This window comes from Scheffersomyces xylosifermentans, assembly GCF_036884685.1.
Source record: "Scheffersomyces xylosifermentans strain CBS 12540 chromosome Unknown RJT20scaffold_1, whole genome shotgun sequence".
In the NCBI taxonomy this organism is placed as follows: Eukaryota; Fungi; Ascomycota; class Pichiomycetes; order Serinales; family Debaryomycetaceae; genus Scheffersomyces; species Scheffersomyces xylosifermentans.
The window spans coordinates 1,087,334-1,110,995 of record NW_027042939.1 but is presented as its reverse complement, the minus strand read 5'-3'; the positions used below and the strand labels follow the sequence as shown (position 1 = coordinate 1,110,995).

The 23,662-nt window shown below is 39.8% G+C and overlaps 8 protein-coding genes across 8 annotated transcripts; 4 read left to right on the top strand and 4 right to left on the bottom strand. All coding sequences in view use genetic code 12, as the record gives it.

The window, feature by feature from the left end:
* Nucleotides 1-848: 848 nt before the first annotated feature.
* On the top strand, nt 849-2,986 carry PTC2 (type 2C protein phosphatase). The gene has a single exon (XM_064915687.1). The coding sequence runs from the start codon at nt 1,037-1,039 to the stop codon at nt 2,552-2,554; it is 1,518 nt and encodes a 505-aa protein (XP_064776948.1). The 5' UTR covers nt 849-1,036; the 3' UTR covers nt 2,555-2,986.
* Nucleotide 2,987: 1 nt separating this feature from the next.
* Nucleotides 2,988-4,940, bottom strand: CHT2 (GPI-linked chitinase CHT2). Its single transcript, XM_064915686.1, has one exon. The coding sequence runs from the start codon at nt 4,776-4,778 to the stop codon at nt 3,216-3,218; it is 1,563 nt and encodes a 520-aa protein (XP_064776947.1). The 5' UTR covers nt 4,779-4,940; the 3' UTR covers nt 2,988-3,215.
* A 2,185-nt stretch (nt 4,941-7,125) lies between these two features.
* Nucleotides 7,126-9,779, top strand: SAS3 (Sas3p). The gene has a single exon (XM_064916106.1). It carries the CDS (start codon nt 7,361-7,363, stop codon nt 9,749-9,751), a length of 2,391 nt encoding a protein of 796 aa, XP_064776946.1. The 5' UTR covers nt 7,126-7,360; the 3' UTR covers nt 9,752-9,779.
* RJT20DRAFT_124006 (3'-5'-exodeoxyribonuclease) lies at nt 9,780-11,248 on the bottom strand. The gene has a single exon (XM_064916105.1). The coding sequence runs from the start codon at nt 11,161-11,163 to the stop codon at nt 9,847-9,849; it is 1,317 nt and encodes a 438-aa protein (XP_064776945.1). The 5' UTR covers nt 11,164-11,248; the 3' UTR covers nt 9,780-9,846.
* An 85-nt stretch (nt 11,249-11,333) lies between these two features.
* On the top strand, nt 11,334-12,518 carry RJT20DRAFT_124005 (uncharacterized protein). Its single transcript, XM_064916104.1, has one exon. It carries the CDS (start codon nt 11,437-11,439, stop codon nt 12,088-12,090), a length of 654 nt encoding a protein of 217 aa, XP_064776944.1. The 5' UTR covers nt 11,334-11,436; the 3' UTR covers nt 12,091-12,518.
* Nucleotides 12,519-12,614: 96 nt separating this feature from the next.
* Nucleotides 12,615-13,223, top strand: RJT20DRAFT_132052 (aminoacyl-tRNA hydrolase; the record flags this gene model as incomplete). Its single annotated transcript, XM_064918104.1, has 1 exon — nt 12,615-13,223. The coding sequence occupies one exon, from the start codon at nt 12,615-12,617 to the stop codon at nt 13,221-13,223; it is 609 nt and encodes a 202-aa protein (XP_064776943.1).
* A 101-nt stretch (nt 13,224-13,324) lies between these two features.
* Nucleotides 13,325-15,221, bottom strand: DOT6 (Dot6p). The gene has a single exon (XM_064915685.1). The coding sequence runs from the start codon at nt 15,083-15,085 to the stop codon at nt 13,427-13,429; it is 1,659 nt and encodes a 552-aa protein (XP_064776942.1). The 5' UTR covers nt 15,086-15,221; the 3' UTR covers nt 13,325-13,426.
* Nucleotides 15,222-17,428: 2,207 nt separating this feature from the next.
* RJT20DRAFT_4480 (ADC synthase) lies at nt 17,429-23,410 on the bottom strand (the record flags this gene model as incomplete). The annotated part of the gene is made up of 2 exons (XM_064920183.1): nt 17,429-18,970; nt 20,357-23,410. 2 exons carry the CDS (start codon nt 23,408-23,410, stop codon nt 17,429-17,431), a joined length of 4,596 nt encoding a protein of 1,531 aa, XP_064776941.1.
* Nucleotides 23,411-23,662: the final 252 nt, after the last annotated feature.

Sequence of the window (23,662 nt, the reverse complement as noted above, 5' to 3'; positions counted from 1 at the left end):
GTGTTTACTGTATTAGTGCTTACTGTGTCAGTGTCAATGCCACTTTTTTAACAGATTCTACTGTGCAAGCAGGAGTAGTTGTAGTAAGTTGACATGATTTATATTTCACATTTTCAGGACTGCTACGAGCCAAGCGACCCTAACTGCCGTGAAATCACTACCCACACACAATGGTCAAATTTCCCAACCTCATCATCATCATTGCCGTTGTCACTAGCATACCGTCGTCACTAGCCTACCGGTGTCACTAGCATACCGGTGTCTCCACCTTTTGCCCTACACTACACTCCTCTCTCCCCAACGGTCAGTGACTGTTTCGAGATTATCGCACGTGACACTCAATACACCCACACTGCACAGAACAGGCGGACCCAGCAGCGAGAAAAAAGAAAGAAAAAACGAAAAGAAACGAAAAGACAACGACGAATCCAACGAGTTCCACGACAGTAACTTCCTTTAGTCAAGCAGAGTATTCGACAATTCAGGCTCGAATCATTGCCATCAGAGAAGTGGAGGAATCATCCCCAGTGTCGTGTACTTTTTGTGACTTTCCCGAGTCGAATCGTTCCCCTAGAGCCCAAGCTAAGCGCCGTATCAGCCCGTAGTTAGAACGTCTGCCCGCCAGCAATCTAACCCGCCAGTTGACAGCCACCACAAGCATCAATTCACATCAGCAAAGAACTAGGATTCTTTCTATAAGATCCAGATACACACTAGTCGGGAATCAGTTGGAATTGCATCTTCCAATTACACCTTTCCCTAGACCTTCTACTCCACAGTTGAGATAGTCAATTAAGTGCTATCCCACTCATTGAAGATAGAGATTTCGCGTCGACCAAATTTGGTTTTCGCCTTCAGTAGTAAGTTGACCCGTTGGATCAACGACGTTACCAATTGCATTTGAAGAGATTGCTATTTCGAATAGAGTTGCCATTGTGGAAGTATCGCGGCAACAAGAACCCAATAAAACTCATAAACGCGTAGTTTATCACCACCCCACCACTCCGTATTACACATATAACTCATCTCATACACCATGGGTCAAATTCTTTCGCAACCAGTTGTCGAAAAGCACTCCGAAGAGGGCAAGGATAAGCACCTTGCCTATGGTATCTCATGCATGCAAGGATGGAGAATCAACATGGAGGATGCTCACGCCACCGTGTTGAACTTGGCTGCGTTGAAGCCGGAATCCGAGAATGACGAAGATGCCGAAGATGAGAAGTCGGAGAAGATTAAGGAAATCGATGAAGATGACATCAAAGCAGATGACGACGAAGAAAAGACCGCAGAAGCTGACGATTCTACCGAACACATTGCCTTCTTTGGTGTCTATGATGGTCATGGAGGAGAGAAGGCTGCTATTTTCACCGGTAAGCATTTACACCATATCGTGAAGTCCACTGAAGCATATGCCAAAGGGGACTATATTAATGCTCTTAAGGAGGGATTTTTAAGCTGTGACCAAGCTATACTCAAGGACTTCTACATGCGAGACGACGAGAGTGGGTGCGCTGCTACATCTGTCATAATTACTCCAGACAAGATTGTATGTGGTAATGCCGGTGATTCCAGAACGATTATGTCGATCAATGGTTTTGCCAAGGCATTGTCTTACGACCACAAGCCTTCCAACGAAGGTGAGAAGGCAAGAATTTGCACTGCCGGTGGATATGTTGACATGGGAAGAGTCAATGGTAACTTGGCTTTATCAAGAGGTATCGGAGATTTTGAGTTCAAGAAAAACATTGACCTTCCAGCTGAAGAACAAATTGTCACTTGTTATCCAGATGTCATACAGCACAATATTGACCTTGACCAGGATGAGTTTGTCGTCTTGGCTTGTGACGGTATTTGGGATTGTTTAACTTCTCAGAAATGTGTGGAATGTGTGAGAAGAGGTATATCAGAGAGAAAGTCCTTGACCACGATATGTGAAGAGATTATGGAATTATGCTGTGCCCCAACCAGTGATGGTTCTGGAATCGGTTGTGATAACATGTCTATTGCTATTGTGGCATTGTTAGATGTCCGCAAGGGTGAGACTTTAGAACAATGGTACGAAAAGATCATCAAGAGAATAGAAGAGTCCGAAAAGGGCGACTCCTTAAAGTACGGACGTATCTCTGCTCCTTACAGTGAGATCTACAAGCAAATGTACGGTGAGTTTTATGAGATTGGACAACAATCGCAGGGAACTAACTCCAGAAATAACGGATCTGGTTTATCTGGTATTTCGAACGGAGGCTCTATTTTTGGTAGACAAGCATACGACGAACAAGAAGCTGGCCAAGCTGAAGGTCATTTAGAAGACGGAGATCTTGGTAATGGAGCTATCTCTTTACAGAAGTTGTTGGCCAGCAATGCAATCACAAATGAAAATGGTGTGATATATTTGGATACTTCCTCTGCACAATCATTGCTTGCCCATTTTGGCATGTCAGATGAGGGTGCCGAGGAAGATGACGAGGATGATGTCCACGACAAGCATATCGAGGAAGAAATCGATGAAGAGGATGAGACACACGAAGAAGCTTCAGACAGTAAACCATAGGTGTAAGGTCGAGTTCGTCATAGATTTTTGTTGTATTTTATTTTACGTTTTGTATGTTTCACTGTCTAGTTTGTGGTTGAGTGTGCAATTAACATCAATATCATGAAAATGTTTTAATTTGGAAATACCGAGTTTGTGGCTATACAAGCTACTATTATTAATGATTCATGGCTAGCGTTTTTTTGTTAAAGTTTTATTAGAACCGGATTATTTCTGGTTCCATTACTTGTTATATTAAGGTCATTTAATATTTATTCCGAGTATTATATATTATTTGTTGGTATATTAGTCTTAGAGTCGTCCAGCCTTCTTATTCTTCCTAGGAGCTATAAAAATATTCCATAGTCGATGCATTACTCATTATAATTATTATTTTATATTTCTTCACTGTTTAGGGTATAGTTCAATGTAAAGTTTCAGCTAATGAAGAGAGTAGTGTATCTGGTAATATCGTTAGTCTATTGCAACGTATGTTGATGCCACAAGATTGTGAATTATGAGCCTTTGTTCCAAAAATAATTCTGATCAATAGAAAAAAATGTCAACTTGAATTGCCATCTTACTTCGACCTACTCTCTACAATAATGTTTTCCGTTTCCGTATATATTATAAAAATGGGTATCATTAAAAATGGTCCCCGATGATAACTAGAATTTTAAAATTAGAGCAAACCGGCAATGACCAATGGAACAGCCATGTACCAAACTAAAGAGATGGAAGAGGCGGCACCTTCAAGTGGAGCCACAACAGGAACAGAGGCGTTACCGGCTGGTCCACCAATAGTGGAAGTGATCTCAATGGTGAGAATAGAAGTCTCGTCCTCAGCTGGGACAACTGGAGCAGCAGAGACGGCTGGAGCAGCAGAAACTGGACCAGTAGCAATGATGCTAGCGTTGAAACCAGCAGCGGCAGAGGTGGTGACTGGGGCAACAACTACGGTGGAGGTAGTAGGGTATGGAGCAGCAGCCTCAGTAGTACCTGGAACAACGGCGGCCTTGGAGGTAGCTGGAGCAGCCTCGGTCTCACCAGACAATGGACAGTAGGTAGTGTAAGAGGTGGTCAAGTCAGTAACGACAACGTAACCGGTGGTAATGGCAGTAGCGTGACACTTGTCTTCGACACAACTAGTTATAGTGACAACAGTCGTGTGGATGTCAGTGACAGTGACTTCACCAGCAGCAGCGCTAGAGGCGTTACCGTAGAAGAGAGAGGAGGATTCAATAACAGAAGATTCAGCAACTGGGGTAGTCTCAGCAGCAGAAGTGGTGACAGAAGAAGAAGATGGAGCTGGGCAGACCAATTCATCCAAAACGTCCTTAACTTGGACAACGAAGTTGTCACCAGCAGCATCAACGTTAGCCCAAGCAGCGGAAGCATCCCACAAAGAGATACCGGCGAAGGTTGGGTCACACTTAATGTCTTCAAGAACAGACTTTATGGTGGCTGGGTCAACGTAGTTGGCAGCAGATTGAGCAGCTGGCAAACCAACGAATAACTTAAGGTTGGAGTTGGCAGCAGATTGAGCGAAGGTAGACCAGGTGTCGAAGTTGAAGTCACCATCTAATCCACATGGATTGTTGTAGAATTGGATGAAAGCAAAGTCAAGGTCAGCTTTGGCCAAGAGGTCGTTGACACCAGAGTCTGGGAATGGACATTGTGGAGCAGCAGATAAGTAGTAAGTCTTAGAGGTGTCTTGGGCGAATAAGGTTCTTAATTCGTTGGCCAAGTCGACGTAACCGACACTGTTACCGTTTTCAATGTCGAAGTCGAAACCGTCAACGACAGCGTCGTCGAATGGTCTCTCTGGGTCAGAACCACCACCGAACTTGTTCCACAAGGTGGTAGCGAAAGCGGTGGCATTAGCGGCGTCAGCGAAACCGTAGTTTCCGTAGGCTCCACCTAAAGATAATAACACAGTCTTACCGAGGGATTGACAGGTCTTGATGTCTTCAGCGACTGGTGGACAGTGCAATAAACCACTGTCGAATGTGGTACCACAGGCGTTAGCCAAGTTCAAGTTCAATGGGTCTGGGAAGTCGTTCAAGAAGGCGACGTTGACGATATCGAGGTCGGTTTCCTGACAGTACGAGGCCAAGGATCCTTGGTTACCGTAACCATTTTGTCCCCAGTACAAGGCGACGTTGTTGTTGGCAGAGAGGTCTAAAGATTGGACGCCGCTTACGAGCAAGGCAGCGGCAGAAATGAGTGTCTTAATTGGCAACATTTGTGTATAAACGAGTGACAGTAGTTGGTGGTTAAGAAGAAAGGAACGTAGACTTAAACGCAATGTAAAAACAAAAGACTCATAAGTTAAATAATCAAAAGATAAAAAAGCAACGATTCCGCTCTATTTATAAAAACAAGCCATCAAAAATCCTGTCACCAAACATGTTTACAAATTGGAGGAGGCATGATATTTTTCACTGGTTTGTTTACGGTTTGCAGGTTTTATTAGGGGTTCGAGGCAGTTTGTGACACCAGTGGAGTGGGGGCAGTACCAGCAAGTTCATGCGAGAGATGCAGCGAAATAAAAAAAATGGATTGGGCTTATGGGAGAGGATGGGAGAGTAAGGTAATGTTATGGTATAGTATGGCATAGTATGGTATTGTACTGAAAAATGGTTGGAAAATGGTTAGAAAATGGCCAAAATGGGCTAGACGGTGCATGGGAATGGGGGAATAATATGTGCTAGGTTCGGGTCTTTGTCTTGCCATTACGAGAAGTGAGTGTGACTACCGGTACAAAGTGAGCTGAGGAGACTTGGGGACGGTATGAAGAAGATCTACTATGACATTATAAAGAAAACTGCAGAGTGTTCTGATGTTGTATTCGTTAATTCGTTATATTTGACGATGCTGGGCCAATCACATTGTTAACGGTGGAAAAGTTCTTATAAAATAATTTTCAAGAAAGCTGCAGATTTTGGCGTCGGCTGCGCGAAAGTAAACAAAACCGGTGCCAATGTACCGGCTTGGTAGCCGGATTTGGCAATGATCTGCACAGCAGTTAATTTCGCGTCTAATTTGGAAACGCTGGATGGCCAAAGGCGGCCGAACCGGGGATTATTAGAGTTATTAGATTTCTTGCTGGAGCCGTGGAGGAAAAGGCACCGAAAGTGTGCGGAAAGAGGACGAAGGAGCGCATCAAGTCTTGGAGATCAACAGTCAAATGAAAAGATGGATGGGCCATCGAACTGTGTCATTTCTGATAGCGAGCTCAATTATTTTAAGCTAAGAGGTGGGGGTTTAGGCAGATTAGGTTTTAGGGTTGGGATCTTGTAATGCAACATCACAAGTTTTGTTTTGCTTCGATGCTCGATCCAATGGTCTTGGTATAAGAGGATAATGTCAACAGAGCCGTGGTATCAACACTCATCGTGTTTTGTGTTTGCACAACAAAAGTATTGCATTGGAGGTGATGTCTAGCACCGACGGATTTACAATCACACGCGCTGTTCCGAAATTAAGAAGGTGACATTTCATTTGTTGATGGCTGGAAGTCTAAACCTTAAATCACGGTTCAATTTGCTTACTGTTTGCTTATTTCGGGAATTCCAATCCTCCTGGTACTACCTCTATTAACCTCTAACTAATTTATAGTTGCAATTGATGGCTTTTCTTGTCTATGTTTGCTAATTTCAATTGTTTTAATTCGGTAATGACCACTAAGCCTTACTTTCTCATCTAAGCTCCGATTTGGTTCCTTTTAACTTTTTTTCACTTTCTTTCTGCGTGTCTGCATGAAGGTACTGAAAGTAAACAATTTGCTACACGCAAAATGCACATGTTTTTAATTTTACTGTCAACAACACGCTGTGATCTGTGCATCGACGCTTCTTGGCTGTGCACATTGATCTGAATGCGAATGGGTGCACCTTGAATCGTTAATGGTACATGAGACCAAAGTTTTTTGTGTTTAAAGCCATGAAATAGCCATCACTAACTTTCCATAAATATTGTCTTCTACATCTTGTTTTCACCAACTATTGGGTGCAATTAATTGAGCACATTAAAGAATATACCGTATACCGTTATGTGGGACGGAACCATTAGATGCAATTAACTTCTTGTCTTAGTAAAGTCCTTTGCATTCCAGCTTGGCTCTATTGTCGCAACAAACGGAATGCTTAGTGTGACTAATTACAATAACATTATAACATCTACAAGAATAGAAGAATAGACTGCACAATAATATCAAAAATTCTTCCATCTGATAACTATACTTGGTATTGGTCACATATTAATTATAATGGAGAGAAACAATTTTTCATCTGCCTCGATCCATATGATGAGTTCGTCCAAAAGTCTAATCTGGGAAGCAATTTCTATATGTCGAATTATTCTGGGTAACTTCTGGATACTCTAACTCTACTCTACAAATCTGTATTCTGTATAACCCACAAAGGATATTCACAACTTCAATTATCATCCCTCCTTTTTTCTTCTCATCTTTCGTCTCTTCTTCTTTTCCTTTTCCTTTTCCTTTTATCTCTTCTTCATCCACCCATTTTTTTGCAGCCCCCCACTCTTCACTCCTCTCATTCCTCTCATTCCTCCCCAACGGCTGTCTATGATGACTATTTTCCTTCATATAAACTACTCTCTGCTCATTCATGTCACGTGAGCCCCGTTAGCCCACAAACACTATGTGGGTAGAAACAGTGTAAAGACGATAAACAAGAGTTATTGATTGTAGCAGCGGTTACTAATATCCAATTTAAGTGGTTCAATTCGAAAAGCTGACCGTAGTGGCACCTGAGACAAGGAGAAGCACAAAATTACTTGGGTTTGTGCCTTCTTGCCACGATGAGTCTGCATCTTTTGAACCAGTTGAAGATCACAAACAATAAAATATACTCCGATATACCTCCACCAGATCTAGATAAGAGGTCGCACAGAATACGAGAGCATAATGACTATTCACTCAAAAGACTAATACAACAGACAAGAGCTCCGGCAGAGCGTAATTCCCGCGTACGACATTCGTCAAGAGTGACTGTTAATCGGCCAGATGAGAACCATATCTACGTCCGAATCAAATATTCAAAACCCCACAGTGGACAAGTCCGGCATCATGACAAAAAGCACGGCCGGTTAGTAGTCACATTAAAGAGACCCAAACCGGAGGAGAATAAACCTAAAAGTGACATCGATACCAGAGAATTGCCCTACAGAGGAATATTGAAATATCCAGACTGTATTATTAATGATACGGATCCGAGAAAGAATGATCGGGTACTATTTGACAAATTCCTCGAAGAAGGTAATAATCTCCGAAAGCGTAACTCAGAAGACTCTGATCAAGAGACTCCAGCTATCAATGACCGTAGCGTAGAATCAACTCCAACCCCAGTCACCAACCCGAACCTCCTCAAGTCCCAGATCAAAAAAATTGTATTTAGAGATTTCGAAATCGATACCTGGTACACAGCTCCATATCCTGAAGAGTACTCACAATCCAAAATATTGTATATATGTGAGCACTGCTTGAAGTATATGAACTCTCCAATGTCATATGAGAGACACCAGCTCAAAAATTGCAATTATGCCAACAATCACCCACCAGGGATTGAAATATATCGTGATATTGACACAAGAATACTGATTTGGGAAGTGGACGGAAGAAAAAACATCAACTATTGCCAAAATTTGTGTCTACTTGCTAAACTATTCCTTAATTCGAAGACTTTGTATTACGATGTAGAGCCATTCATCTTTTATGTGTTGACAGAGATGGACGAAGATAATCCTTCAAAATATCATTTCGTGGGCTATTTCTCCAAAGAAAAGCTCAATAGTTCGGATTATAATGTTTCATGCATACTAACCCTCCCCATATATCAAAGAAAGGGATATGGTAATTTGCTAATTGACTTCAGTTATTTACTAAGCAGAAATGAGTTTAAGTACGGAACACCAGAGAAACCGTTAAGTGACTTAGGTTTGCTAAGCTATAGAAATTATTGGAGGGTGACCATGGCATACAAACTTAAAGAGCTATATGAGAAATTTTTTAAGGGAGATACATCCAAGAAACCGATAACTCTTTCTGTTGATATTCTTTGCAAACTCACAGGAATGATAAGCTCAGATGTGATTGTGGGTCTTGAACAGCTAGATGCTTTAGTCAAGAACCCTCAGACGAACTCCTATGCAATTGCCATAAATCTTAAGAAAATAGAAATCGAAGTCTCCAAATGGGAGAAGAAAAATTATACAAAATTGAATTACTCTAAACTCGTATGGAAACCAATGTTATTTGGTCCATCTGGTGGTATCAATTCCGCACCAGCTTTACCTCCACCAATATCAATGAGTCCTAACGCAAAGAACACTTCACAACAAATTCAACATAATAGTATTTCACTGATTGTTAGCTTTTTGAAGGATGATATCAACAATCCCTATACCTTTCAAGAAGAAGCAATAAAGGAGATTGAGTTTTATAGAGATAACAATAGAGTTGGATCGTCCACCGCTGATGCGACGACGACGACTCCCATTGAAAGTTCTGGAACTGAAACGCCTTTGGCATCTTCAGTACCGTCTACAAGTAGCCTTGATGAGGACTTTAGTAATTATACTGTGTGTTACCCTGAAAGTCAATTCAAAACGAAGAAAAAGGTACCAATCAAACAAGTGGAGTCTATCGAAGAGAATTCAGTGGTTGACCTTGCAACGTTGCTGGATGACTACCCAGATATATTTGAAGACGACGACGCAGATGAGGGTGAAGATAATTCAAGCGAATCGGAAGAGTATGTTGAAGTTTCTGACATAGAAGGGCCCATTGATGATGATGAAGAAGACGAAGAGGATTTAATTGAAAATGTAGTTTCTCTTGTGCCTGGAAAGCCTTTGACGTCCGCTCAAGTTAGTGATTCTAGTGATGATGACGGTAACGATGATGATCAGGGAGATGAAGACGAGAACTCCAGTGACAATAACACGAGTACTGATTCTACATTGGACATAAAAGCTACAAATAATGGCAAGGCAGAATCAATGTCAAAAGGATCTGAAGCTGTTGATCTTTCAGTAGGTAGCACCAGACGAACACTAAAGAGGTCAAGACTGGAAATTGACAGTCCTTCACCTGAAGAACCTATTAGACTCACTCGGTCCTTAAGATCAATGACACCAGAACCCAAAAACGCTGAACCTAGAAGAGCACGCCCACTGAGAGTTAGATTATAGACATGTGTGACTTCTTGGATTGCGTTGAAATAATTGTATTATATTATGTATTATATGTATTCTAGTAATGTATTCTAGGAGGCTTTCCGCCTCATTTATACCTTAAACAATTTACAAGAATTCTCAAAGATCAAATCTATGAATTGTTCGATCTCCTTTTCTTCTGTGATGCCGTGAAGGGCACATAGAATCTCCGCAACATATCCAACAAAGACAGGCTCGTTTCTTGATTTCATCAAAGGGTACGCAAACTGGCCAACTTGGTAGTTGATCGAATCCGGATTTACGTGGCTTTCGATGAGCGATTGTGAAATTGCATTATGCTTCTGAAAGTTCTCTTTCTTGATAGTTGGGAATGGTAAGAAATCATCTAGTTTGATATCTGGTTGCTTCTGTTTTGGTTGTTGCTGCTGCTTCTTCTTCTTCTTTGGCTTCGTTTCAACATCGCTGGAATCCACTTGTGAGCTCAAGTCTGACACAAACTCGGATTCGGAAGGCAAATGAGTTGGTGATGGTATTTCAGGGTAGAACTTATTTGGATAACTAGTGATATACTGGTAGCTTGCATGACTTTTTCTGATTTCACACCATGGAGCATCTGTTTCAATCATCAACTTTTCTTTGGGTACTAAGGCTGCAACTTTCAAGTTTTCTTCGGTCTTTAAAGAGCAACCGTTTATACCAATGTAAAATCCTAAATCTAATAATTTCTGTAGCTCTTCTTCGGATCCGGTGAACGAGTGAACGACTCCGTTTCCCTTTTCAATAGAGCCATCGTCAATGAACGGCTTTATGATATCTATGAAGTCATCGCATGCACTTCTCATATGTAAGAACAAAGGCAATTTAATATGTTTCAATTTAGCTATTACTTCGAGCTGTTTTCTGAACATAGTTTTCTGTTGGGCAACAGAGGAATAATGCAATCTGTCATAATCTAACCCGATCTCACCGAAAGCCTTAGTATAGCCCTTTGAATGCCCCTCTTCAACGATACTTTTCAATTTGTTTAATCTTTCGTCCACGTCATTTCTCAATTCTTCAGTATATACTCCTGTAACCTCATCTTTAATATAGAATTCTTGTGCAACTGTGCAAGGATGAACCCCAGCAGTGGAGCTGAAGTTATTGGAGTATTCTTCACATAAAGCGAAATGCTCTTCACTTTCTTTGATCGAAGAAGCAGTTATTAGCATTCGCAGCACATTGAACAAATGAGCTCTGTCAATAACTTTATCGATATCTGTAGGGTGTTTTGGGGTCTTTGAACCATTGTAGTATCCTTGAAACATGGAGTCTGAAAAGTTGACTCCAATGTCGAAATAGCGAGGTTTCCAAGCAGACGACGTCATTTTACCTCGACTCAATGATGCAATTCTCAACAATCTTTGCAGCACTCTTCCTGGAAGCATAGAAGTATTTTATAAGCACCTCTACTCAACCAGTTACCTCAAAAATAATATAAGATAACATAAGATAATACAAGATAATATGTCATGTAACACAATATATATGTGCATTAAACTTCAGCGCATAAAGTTTGAATTTTTTTAAAGTTTTTTGCAGCGCATTCTCAAGAAGTCAAAAAAGGAAACAGAGATCTTTTAAGTAAGTACGGGTGTTGTAGATGAGATCAAACCTATTTGTACAATAGGTACAAGAATTGAATTGCCTAAGTAATTGAGATGTCTGATGATATAGAACGGTTGTTGTCGTCTGAAGAATCGTCACTCGGCAAGGATAATGAGATCTCAAGGATTCTAGCGTGCTGTGAATGGGACTATTTTGCTGTACTAGATATCGATCCAAAAGAACATGAAGTTGAAAATTTGCCCAATGTTGTGAAAAAAGTATACAGACGTAAAACATTGCTAATACACCCAGATAAGACTACTAATAGCGATGCCCCAGCGGCATTCGATAGGTTGAAAAAGGCAGAGCTAGTGTTGGGTGTTCCTCTTTCTTCAAATTCCGAGAACACTTCTGATAAGGCACTTGTTGAGGACAAGAAGAGGCTCATAGACATCTACAGAGATTGGCAGAAAGACCCTGGTTTGGAATTGGATGTGGTACGTAAAAATGTAGCTATTATACTAAATGACGAGATAAAACAGGAAAACATCGAAAAGCTCTACAAGCAGAGACAAGAAGCTAGCCGAATGGCTGAAATAAAGAGGGTTCAAGAAGAACGAGCTGCGAAGAAGAGAATGGAGAGCAAATGGGAGGACGAGAGAGATGTAAGAGTCAGCAATTGGCGTGAATATGCCAACAGGGTTGAGAAGAAGGGTAACAAGAAGAAGAATAAGAAGGGCGTGGGGAAGAAGAAAGTTCTTGCATGAGTGAAGCAACAATCATAGTGTATTTTGTCATTCTATGATATATTAGGTATTCCATTCTTTAACTATCATATATATTGACTGGCTATCAAAGAAGACTATGAGAGAAGAGAAGAAAGAAGGGTATAGAAGAAGAACAGATAGAATAATATCATAAAGGAAAGGTCCACCTTAATCCCCATACATGCTACCTACCCATCCTACACCACTTCTTCATCATATCAATGGGTGTCCATCTTTCACACTCACTTTCACTATTTGCTATTCACCATCCACTACCTCCACTCTTCCACCACCACCACCACCACCCCCTTCACATCATTACCTTGACCACCACCATCATTTAGGTGCAAAAAAATTCCCTTTAACCGCATCTCAGAAAAAAGATAGCAAATCAAAAAATGTCATGTCTTCTTCTTCTATTAATGGATGGTTTGTAGCTGTTAGATCCGTAATTTTATATATGTAATATACATATATATATAGATATATATATACCAAATTACCACCTACACAGTTAAACCTTAATGACAGCTTCAAATTTCACCCAATTGGTCTCCGTCGGGTTGGTGTCGTTTCTCACAGGATTCTACATCCACCAATTACTCTTTGCCGAGCTGGGTAAGGATTCCGCTAAAAAGTCAAGAGCAACTCTCCAGCGAGTCACCTCCTCGGGAGAAGTTTCTACGGAAGACTCGTTTGACGAGGACGAATCCGATGACGAAGGCGTTGACATCAACTCGTTATCGCTAAATGAAATCCCCGGCGAGGTGAGAATGACTCTTATTGTTCGCCAGGACTTGAAAATGGGTAAAGGTAAAGCTGCTGCCCAATGTCTGCATGCCACATTGGCTCTCTACAAGAAGATTACCAACCCAGAAAGTGACGCCTACAATCCAGAAATGGTCAACCGGTGGGAATACCGTAATGGCCAAGCAAAGATTACTTTGCAGGTTCCAAATCAAGAAGAAATGGACTCGTTATTTGTCCATGCCATGTCATTGGGTATCAATGCTTATATAGTTCATGATGCTGGAAGAACCCAAATAGCGGCAGGAAGCGCTACAGTTCTAGGATTAGGACCTGCTCCAAAGCTTGTCATGGATGAAATCACCCTGAAATTGAAATTGTACTAATTCTGTATTATTTAGAATCTTGAGATAGACAGCTCCAGGTAATAAGGATATATCACGGTTCTCTTGTAAATACTTAACTAATGCATTCCTACATATCCTATTTAGCTAATATCTAAATTTATTAACCAAACCGAGTAATATATAGAGAACTGAAGGGAAGAACCGGTGGACTATTATAAGTTGTCATTTCTATGTAATGTTCTTTACCTCACTCTTTTTCTGATCGATTCGCTCACAGTCAACGGATTAACTGCTGAGCTTGCTCTTCTCTTTCTCTTCTTTCTGGTTCCTGTTATGGAGTCATCAACATCCACTAGTACATCATCTACATCGTCATCATCGTCGTCATTATCACTCACGTCAATTCCTCCAATAACGTCTTCATCATCATCGTAGAAATCATCCATGACATCTATTCCCAATGATGATTGTCTTCTTCTTGAGTCTCTGGAATTAGTGGATCGATGGCCATTTCTCAAATTCTCGAGATAATCTATTCGTTCCCAGATCTCTCCTTCCGTTCTCTGTGGCAATAAGATGGATAACTCAGCGAACGAGAGCTCTTTTCTACGTCTGTTAATCAAAAGCTCATCCTCTTCCATTGACCAAGGAATCTGTAAGACCGGTGTGCTGGATTTGGACAGCTTCAATTTTCTTTTAGTAAGTAATGTCTTCTTTTTTGGTTCCGTCTTCTTTTTCTCAATTTTAAGAGGTTCTTCCTCCTTCTTATCTGCGCTGTAGGGTATCACCACGGATCCTGATCTAGAGTAGTAACCCAGCGAACTCCCCACTACACTTCCGTTACGCAAGCTGGAAACTGTTGTCTGTTGAATTCCTGGAGCTCCACTTATACTAGAATTTCTGGAAGGTCCACTAACAGATCCTCCAGCACCTCCGAATAGAATGGGTAAATGTGCTAATGCGCTGTTATTCAGTTGGTGATGTGGAATGTTCATGGATTTCGATGGTAATGACGAAACAGATGCTCTCATGGACGATACGGAATTTCTATCATCGCGTGCAATTTGGATAATGGAGTTGTTATGTATAGTGTGGGCTGTGGCGGACGACAGTGTGTTATTTGTTGCGTTTGTAGAGCTGTTGGAAGTGGAATTTCTAGGAGTGATGGAGGTTGGAGTGTGGGGATGGGCCTGGTTGTGGGGTAAGTTCATAGTTGGGTCAATGGAAATATCGGCGTAATATCCTCCTCCAGTTCCAGGAGCTTGGTTGTGGCTCTGGGGATCCAATGATACTTCTGATTTAGGGGAGTTCTCGTAGGTGGTATGGTTTAAGTGGTTATTGTTCTGATTATTCAAGCCTGGCGAGTTCACTCCGGGAGTTGACGGATTCGTCTGGGAAGGTATTTGATAGTTGGGTAGAGGACTGGAAATGTTAGAAGGCGTATTGGACAATGCATTTAAACCAGCTAAAGCATTGGAGATATTGTTGTCGTACCCTGTGAACGTCGCATTTGCTATAGGAGAGTAAGCTGGCTGGAATCCTGATGGAGAGCCATCTGTTTTTATGTCCCCCAACTTCTTGGGCTTCTTTGCAGCAGGAGGAGTGCTTTTGATCTGTGTTCCCAAGGCCGCAGCCGATTTGGGAGGGTTTTTCAAGTTTCCTGACTTCAACCGTCTCCATCTGAATTGACAGGCGTTAGGTGTTCTATTGGTGAAGTGACTGGCGATTTCCTTCCATCCCAACTTCTGTTGGTCCTTGAGATGCATTAATAGTATGTCATCCTCTGCGTCCCACGACGTGGGAGTTCTCGAGAAGTTTTTGGCGTTGCCGTCCCCGTCGCCTGCTGCAGACGACAGCGAAGAGTCTACGACGCCTGCTTGTGTGGCTTGAGTGGTACTCATGAGAAAAGAAGGTGGCACGTCCAAGTGGTTAGGCTACAACGAACGACAGAAAAAATGCGCTGAGCTCGATGGGATGTGTCCTCAGATGGCTCCTATGGTATCACAATGTCAATTTCCTTGTGTGGTGTATCTACTGGAATCACTATGCTAAGCAAATCAATTCAAGATGATCATCGTTTCTCGACGTCCATTAGTCGATTATTGGAGGCGTCATGTGACCGTGGCGCTACCATTGTTGGTTTACACATTTCGCGGTGAAGAGAAGGGAAGGCATGTGAGGCAAATGGGGAAGTAAATGAGGGAAGTCGTAAGTAGGAGTATGAAGTGGAAGTGGATTGGAAGCGAGGTGGATGTGTAAATGTGTGGAATTTATGTGGAATGGAAGTGGAATGGAAGTGGAATAGAAGTGAAAATGCCGGTAAAAAGTGGACGTAGAACTGAAAGTGAAAGTGAAAGTGAAATTTGGTAAGTTAGACAGGTGCAAAATATGTGAAATGTTTTACGAGAGAGTTTCTTTTCGAGGAGGAGATTTTGAAATACGTGGGGTTAAGCAGGCAGGTTAAGAGGTCAAAATGATGAAGAGGGTTAAGAAGTTTTTATAAACTGTTCTGTGATTTAGAGGCGCTAGGTTAAAGCTCCTAATGTAGATGTTAGTGATGTTGATGTTGATGTTGTTTAGGAGCAGGAGGAAGTTGATACTATAGATGGTCACCTTGATTTTTGACCTTATCACACAGTGTCAAATGCTCTTCATTTTTTAGCTTAAGTTTCATTTTATTTTCTCTGCCATGTTAGTACTCCACAAAAGTCGATATTACATAGCTATGTAAGAGTTTAAGACGGACCAGATGTCAAATTTGAGACCCAAGTTTGCTTAGATCATTTTATGAAAGTATTTTATGAAAGTGGCCAGTCTGGCATTTGTATAGTTTTTTGACATCTACAATTCTCTGTCACTGCTCTCTACTAATTTAAAAATTACTAACTGCTCATTTACTTTTCACCCATTAATTTTGACACCATTTCCTGTAGCATTCTGCCTATTAAGCCATTTAAGATGTTTGTGAAGTTGTCTCAAAAACAGAATGGGGTTTCCCTGGAACTCCAAAAAGATGCTAAAAAAACAATTCTTGACGATATCGCTTTTTTCACCTTTTTAAAATTTATGCACATGTAGATGGTGCAACAAGAGTACTTTTAAAGTCTGGTCCTGAAAAAGATCGACATATTAAAGTATAAATAATTATCTCTATATGAATACGTTTTCGCTATTCCTACAGCAGTATTACTTCTGAATAAGCCAGCTAAAAAGGACCTCTCGTTCCCTGCCAGCACAGAGAATGAAAAATACAGTAATAAATCAGAATTTTATGTTGCCTCACTGTGAATTCCCTTTATTTATTTTATTAATTGCTTGTTATAATTGCAAAAGGACTCAGAATACGCTGAGGTGTTATTCTCTTGGCTGCGACTGTTTCCAAATGGATCTATATTTCCTGAGTAAATTTCTGCAAGTCAAAACTAAATTACTCCACTCATGATACGACCCCCTTGATCCTCGGTTTGACAGGTTAATCATGCCATTATCTATCAACTGATGAAATAGGATTCTTATTTTTTCTAGCTGCACGGTTTATTGTGTTCTGTGAATTTACAATGCGTATGTGCTTATTATCACACGACATTTGCAACAATATTTGGAATAATAGGAGCCATAGTGTTGAAGACTGCAATTATTTATTATCATCTGTTAGAAGATAAAAAAAAAGAGAACGAGGTCTGTTAAAGCAACAATACCGATGTCAAACTCTCTTCTATAACATATAATCCTTATTTTGTCGTTAACAATGATTCGATATAATAGGTGCTTTTTAAAATTATTAGCAAAAAATGATACAAATGTCCAAATCAACAAATTTTTTTTTTATCTCTTTTATTTTAAGAAGCAAAATTACAAAATTGCCTTTCACCTTGTCAGACACTTTGTCTTTCATCTACTATAACATAGAAACAGCTCTGGCACAACAATTTGTTGTCAAAATAGCCGTTTATATAACCTAATACTCATAAACAAATAGGTGCAAAATGGAGAATATAGGAATAGGGACGACTACAAAAAGAATACATGAGAGATGGGCAACACAATGCATGTTTCGTGGAGACAGTCGCTCTCCTCGTGTCGAGAGAGACTTCCGCTTATTTGCCTAATTGTACAAGAAGTTAATTACTGAGGTAAATTTGTCTCTATTTGTGTATTTCAACCTCAGTCTATTTACAGTAAAAGAAGTGTTAATACATTGTTATCGGATGCTTCCTATATATTGTGATGATGCAAGCAAATAACTACTCTGCTACACCAACCTTCTCAGCCCAAACTGTCTCAGCCTCAACAATAGTGTTGTTGTTGGCTTTCATTTTGTTCATTGTCTCGACGTACTCATCGTATTCATCACTGTCGAAAACGATACCTCCTCCAGCTTGCAAGTATGCGACACCGTCCTTGTATACCATGGTTCTCAAGGCAATGCAGGTGTCCATTGTTTTACCATCGTAACTCCAGTGTCCAACTGCGCCAGCATAGACACCTCTCTTCTCTTTCTCCAACTCACCAATAAGCTCCATGGCTCTGACCTTAGGAGCACCACTGACAGTACCAGCTGGGAAGATCGATCTGAAAGCATCAAATCTTGTCTGATCTTCTCTTAAAGTACCACTTACTTCAGAGACTAAATGCATGACATGAGAAAATCTCTCGATGGTCAACAATCTATCAACTGTGTTACTGGTTGGCTGGCATACTCTATTAATATCATTACGAGCCAAGTCGACCAACATGATGTGCTCCGCTCTGTCTTTCAAACTTTTTCTTAAGATTTCAGCATTAGCTTCATCTTCTTCAGTAGTCTTTCCTCTTTGTATAGTCCCTGCGATTGGATGTGTAACGACTTTACCCTTAGAATCAGCTTTAACCAATAATTCAGGAGAGGCACCGATTATTTGGAAATCAATTAAATCGATGTAGAATAAATACGGAGATGGGTTGACAGTTCTCAAATGACGATATATGTTGAATGGATGCAATGATGTTGGTCTAGCGACTCTTTGCGATGGGACAGCTTGAATGATATCACCCTTCAAAATGTGACCCTTCAAATTCGAAACATGTGCTTCATAACCTTCTTGGCCGATATTCGAAGTAAAGGTCTGGTTCATCTTAATTGGAGGTTGTACTGGATTTATATCTTCACTGATAAGTTCTCTTTCCAAGATTCTCTCGATGTTTTCAATTTCTTGTGTTGCTTTGTGGAAGTTGGCAGAAAGATCCTCACTTTCTGTGACACTAACGTTGTTGATAATTTGGAATCTTTGATAAACATGGTCAAATGCGATGACCAAGTCACACAACATGAGAACGGCTTCGGGTAATTCCAAAACATCCTTTAATGGTCTTTTGGTTTTTGGTTCGAAGTATTTGATACAGTCATAGGAGATATACCCAGTAGCTCCACCACTAAACTTGGGCAAACCAGGTAATTGAGCTTGCTTAAAATTGTTCAATTCCTTTTCCAACACTGTGATAGGGTCTACATTGGCAAAACCTTCGCCGAATTTCGAAACGTCTTCTCCTGTTTTAATTATGCGTTTTGGATTGACACCAATAAAAGAGTATCTGGCTACAGTGTCACCGTTGACAGCAGACTCAAAAAGAAATGAAGGAGAGCGGTCCTTGGCATTGAGCTGAGCCAATTTCAAGTAAGCCTGGTGAACGGTCAAGTCGTCATTAGCGACATACTTGTAGATTGGGTATAAGTTTGGTTTGTCAGTTAACGACTGATGAGATTCAACGATTGAAGCCAAAGCTTCGAGTGAAGGTTGAATTTGTGACTAAAAATAGGTGTTAGAATTCCTCTTTAATTTCTCTGTTACATCCTGTCTCTATCACTGGATGCGATACTTACTACCATGATGCTGTTTAGCATGAAATGACCCACTTTGTAGCTACTGTTGTAATGACAAGTTTAATGGTGAACGCTTGCTAAAGTTTTGTATGAGTCAATGAAAAATGTGAAATGGCCGTATACAGGAATAACCGCTGTGTCATTTTGAGCTGCAAAAAAAAGGAAAAGGAGAGGAAAAAGGAACTGTCTCAATTTAGTTAGCAGAGGTGAGTGAGTGAGAGTGTGAGTGAGAGAGTACTGGAGAGAGAGGTGTTTAGGAGAGATAAGAGAGTGAGGGGGTGTAGTATTGTGTTGTAGTATATAGTAATATATGGTGTTGTATAGTATTATATAGTATTACATAGTATTATGTGATATTGTATGGTACCGTTTGTTCTCATGTATATGGTATTATATGTATTACATAGTCATTATATGGCTATGGTAATCGTGGAGGTGTACTATGGTAATCGTGGAGGTGTATAGTATTATATGATATTGTAGTCTATGGTCTTGTAGTCTATGGTATTGTAGTCTATGGTATTATATGGTATAGTATTTTAGGGTATTATAAGGTATAGTATTATACGGTATTAGATGGTATAATATGGTATAATATGGTATTATTTGATACTGTATGGTCTCGAATTATATGATAGTATATGGTGTTGTATTATATTGTGGTATTATATTGTCTGAATTATATGGTATTATAGTGTTTCCTATAGTATTCTGTAATATGGTATTGTAGTATGGTATTATATGGTATTATATGGTATTATATGGTATTATATGGTGTTGTATGGCATTATATGATATTAAATGTATTATATGTATTATATGTATTATATGTATGTTATATTGTAATATATTGTATTTTAGTCTATGGTCTTGTAGTCTATATTGTAGTACTTGGTACTTCAGCTGTAGTATAGTATAAGATATTCTTTAATATGGAAATAAGGTAATGAGTGCAAATGATGTCCTATAAGATGGCATTACGAGGCATTACATCGTATTGCGATACAACAAGGTAATATACGATTTACTATGGTATTCTATGCTATTATATGATGTGTGATGCTATGCGATAATATAAGGAACACAGCATAAATTGGATGTTATATAGTGTCATATCGCAACGGTAAATTACTATTGCCTGATGTATATAATGTTATTAATATGGTATTGTTGATAATATTGTGTATAAATACTAGTTATGTACGGTTATGTTAATTTGATTATTTTGAGTATATACATGAAGTATGACGGTAAAACAAGCTGAGTATAATTAGAATTCCTCTTGTAACAGCAATACACAAGTTCCTCCGACCGGGTCTAGGTATGCCACCTTATCACATTTAACCACAGCTCCAATAGTGAATCTTTTCCTCGTAGGACTCATGACAGTCAACTCAATATCAAGGTCAGTGCAATATGCCTTGGATAAGCGACACTTGGAATCTTCTATAACACTCCCAACATCCGTAAGAATGCATTCATAAGAAGTACTGGAGTTCTCGTTTTCACTATCCAAAAAGTCTTCCTCAAGTAGTTTCTGCTCAAGCATTTTTAAAGTCCAGAACACCTTCTGACGGGTTCCCAAATATTTCACAAGTCGGTTTCCATTTGTTATTTTGACGACCTGTTCATTGAGTGTATTTGGAGTAAGGGGGCCATTCAAATTATATCCATACCTTTTGAGGTAACTAAATCTCTCAGATATATTGAATTTCCGGTCACTTGCTAGCATTGCTTGATTAATTGTCTGCAATTGGATATGGTTGACAAGCTGTAACTGGTTGAGGAGAGCCATGAAATGCTCAACTGCACCAGAAACATTAGTGTATCCTTTTGAGAGTCCTCTAGGAACATGTCTCAGGTTATCCCCGGAATATATGCCTATTCTCTCATTGTTCAAGTAGTTTCTACCGATATAAGAAGCGGGCATGGATACAAAACCATCAGCATCTCTTGATAACAATGTCTGAAAGTATGAATCTGCTTTATAATCTGGTAAGAGCTTATTGTTATGTGAAATAAGTACACAATCTTCATCCAGCAGTTCTTCTCTCTCTATGGGCCCAGGTTGGTTTGCTGGCTGAAGCATATCTTGATACTGCGTGAGAATAGGGATTTCATTTGAATCGCAATACGTCGAGGCCATATTGGCAGCAAAATTATCCAATTCGTTTATAAAGAATTTTGAATTGGAGTAATTCATCTGTTGCTCTTTCGCTTCCAAATTGATCTTTGTAATAATCTTTTCATGTTTCGAGTCTTTGTTCGTAATCGATAGACTTTTCAGAAGTGAAGACGCATCATCTGTCTCTTTGACGATAGCTGGAGGTAATTGTGAAGACCCGTTCAAGTTCCTGATTTTGAAGTGACTTTTCATCACATTGAAAATGAAGTTTATGCTATGTGAATCATCACTACTCAATTTCAACTCGGTCAGCAGGGGATTCGTTAGTCTTTTTGCACTGCTTCTGAAAAGTCGAAAAGGTGATATTTCAGATTGGCCATTCAAACAGTCTTCCAATTGCGACCACGAAAGACACTTGATGGGCACTGTGGATAACGAGTCAAAGGAAATTTTAACTTTACTTGCCACATTTGAAAAGGGATTACCTTCGTACGTATTATAAGTAAAAGATAACGTAAGGCAGGTGGTATCCTCACTTGCAGGCTTTGATTGAAATTGAGGATTTGCAAGGGCAAGATCGCCTACTTGCAATATTTCAGAACTGGATTCCCCTAGATTCTGATTTTTAAACTTCAACTGGTCCAAAAGCTTATTACTAAAAAGACCATTCGGGATGGTGTCGATCAAGTTCGAAAATGACCGGACGCTTGCTGCGTTTGAAGCTATTGAACTAAAGAGGTTGCTATTTGGCGCAACTTTGGTAATCACGTCAGGTATGTGAATATTTATGACGTACTTTCTTGAATTCAATTTTTCTAAGGATATACCCATGAATGAGCCACTTGCACTCTCATAGTTCGACATAGGTAATCCATAAACGATTTGATCTTGATAGAACATTTGAGACTTTCTTAGGTGAGGAAACTTATCCACGAGTTTGGAGCTATGCAAAAAATCCGAATTCAATGTTGGCTCTATTTCATTCATGGAAGAGGTAGCCAACGCAGAAAGCTTGTTCCTTCCGGCTAAGTTGGCTGAAAGATATATATCAGATAATTGATTTTTCGAGTTATTATAAATTTTCAAGTCTGATAATACTTTGTATATCGTATCAGGAGATGTAATTTTACCATGAAACAATGAAAATTTGGCCAATTCCCTTGTAAGTGTTGGATGTGGGTATACTACCGTCAATTTAAGAACTTCAATCAAGTATTTATAGGTGCTACCTTCCCATATATTGATGTAGTGGTTAAGCTCTTCAAATGATCTACTTTTCAGGGACGTCTGCTCCCTCAATAGTGAGTTCAAAAATTTATCCAATACTTTGATTCCAACTTCATTCTTCGTTGAATCACAAAACTTGTCTATTGCATGGGAGTTTGCAATTGAATTTACTAGGTATGTTGGAATTGGCACTAGTTCATTTGAATGTGCTCCATAAACAAGGTTGGATATCCTGTTCATTGTATATATTGAGGGAATGATCCATTTTGGAGACTTCACTAAATTCAAATGGATACCCATGAGTAGAAGTGTTTGTTGATAATATGACTGGTCAATTTTGGCAAGTATTGATTCAGAAAGTTTTAATGACTCGATAATTTCTATCGAGGAAATGCATGATAAGTTTTGGGGCAATGAATATTGAGAATGGACAATATCAAATTGAGGTGCAATGGAATGAGTTAGCACAATCGACTGGGAAACGAAGTGGTTCAAAATTTGCACTATGTAATTCCTTGGTTCATAAGATTCATTGAATCTGTTTTCTAGGATGTTTAAAGTCTTCAACCAGTCTTGGTTAATGACTTTATAGAAATGCAATGAACAAATTTGGGGTGAGACATACGAGAGCTCATTATCAAACGATAATACGACCAATTTGTTGTAGTTTTCGTTAAATTTCGATTGTGCTTCTCTTATTACAACTCCAATAGATACTTCATCCTTGAAAGGATGTAAATATTCGACTATTGAGCCAACGCATGGCACCATGGATTCATTGTTATTGACAATTTCGCCAAAGTTGGCATAGGGAGAATATGTGCAATATTGTTCGTCAAAGTGAAAGGTTGATGGGGTCCTTTTTCTATAAATATCGTAGATGTCTATTATGGGGCTCTTTGAAGTAAGGATTTCTTTCAACTTTATTTGGGATATTTCTGCAGTTTTGTTGCTATTGACGTTATCTATTGTGGCAAGATTACTCTTGAGGAAGCTTGATTCTTGACTGTTCATCATGAACCGGGAGCAGTGAAAAAGGCGGATTTTCGCCGGTCGTACCACCAGTCCTCCGAGGAGCTGGTTCCGTATCCTGACCTTTGGCCATATTCGATACGTACTCATGGTTTTTTATGTAATATGTTGTGGTATTCTATTTCATAGATGTTGTCGCATGAGTTTAAGGTGAAAAGTGAAGCAATGAAAATGCTGTAGATAGTGTAAATTTCCAGTAGGAAGTGTCGGCTTTTTGTCAAATTGGGAATGCTG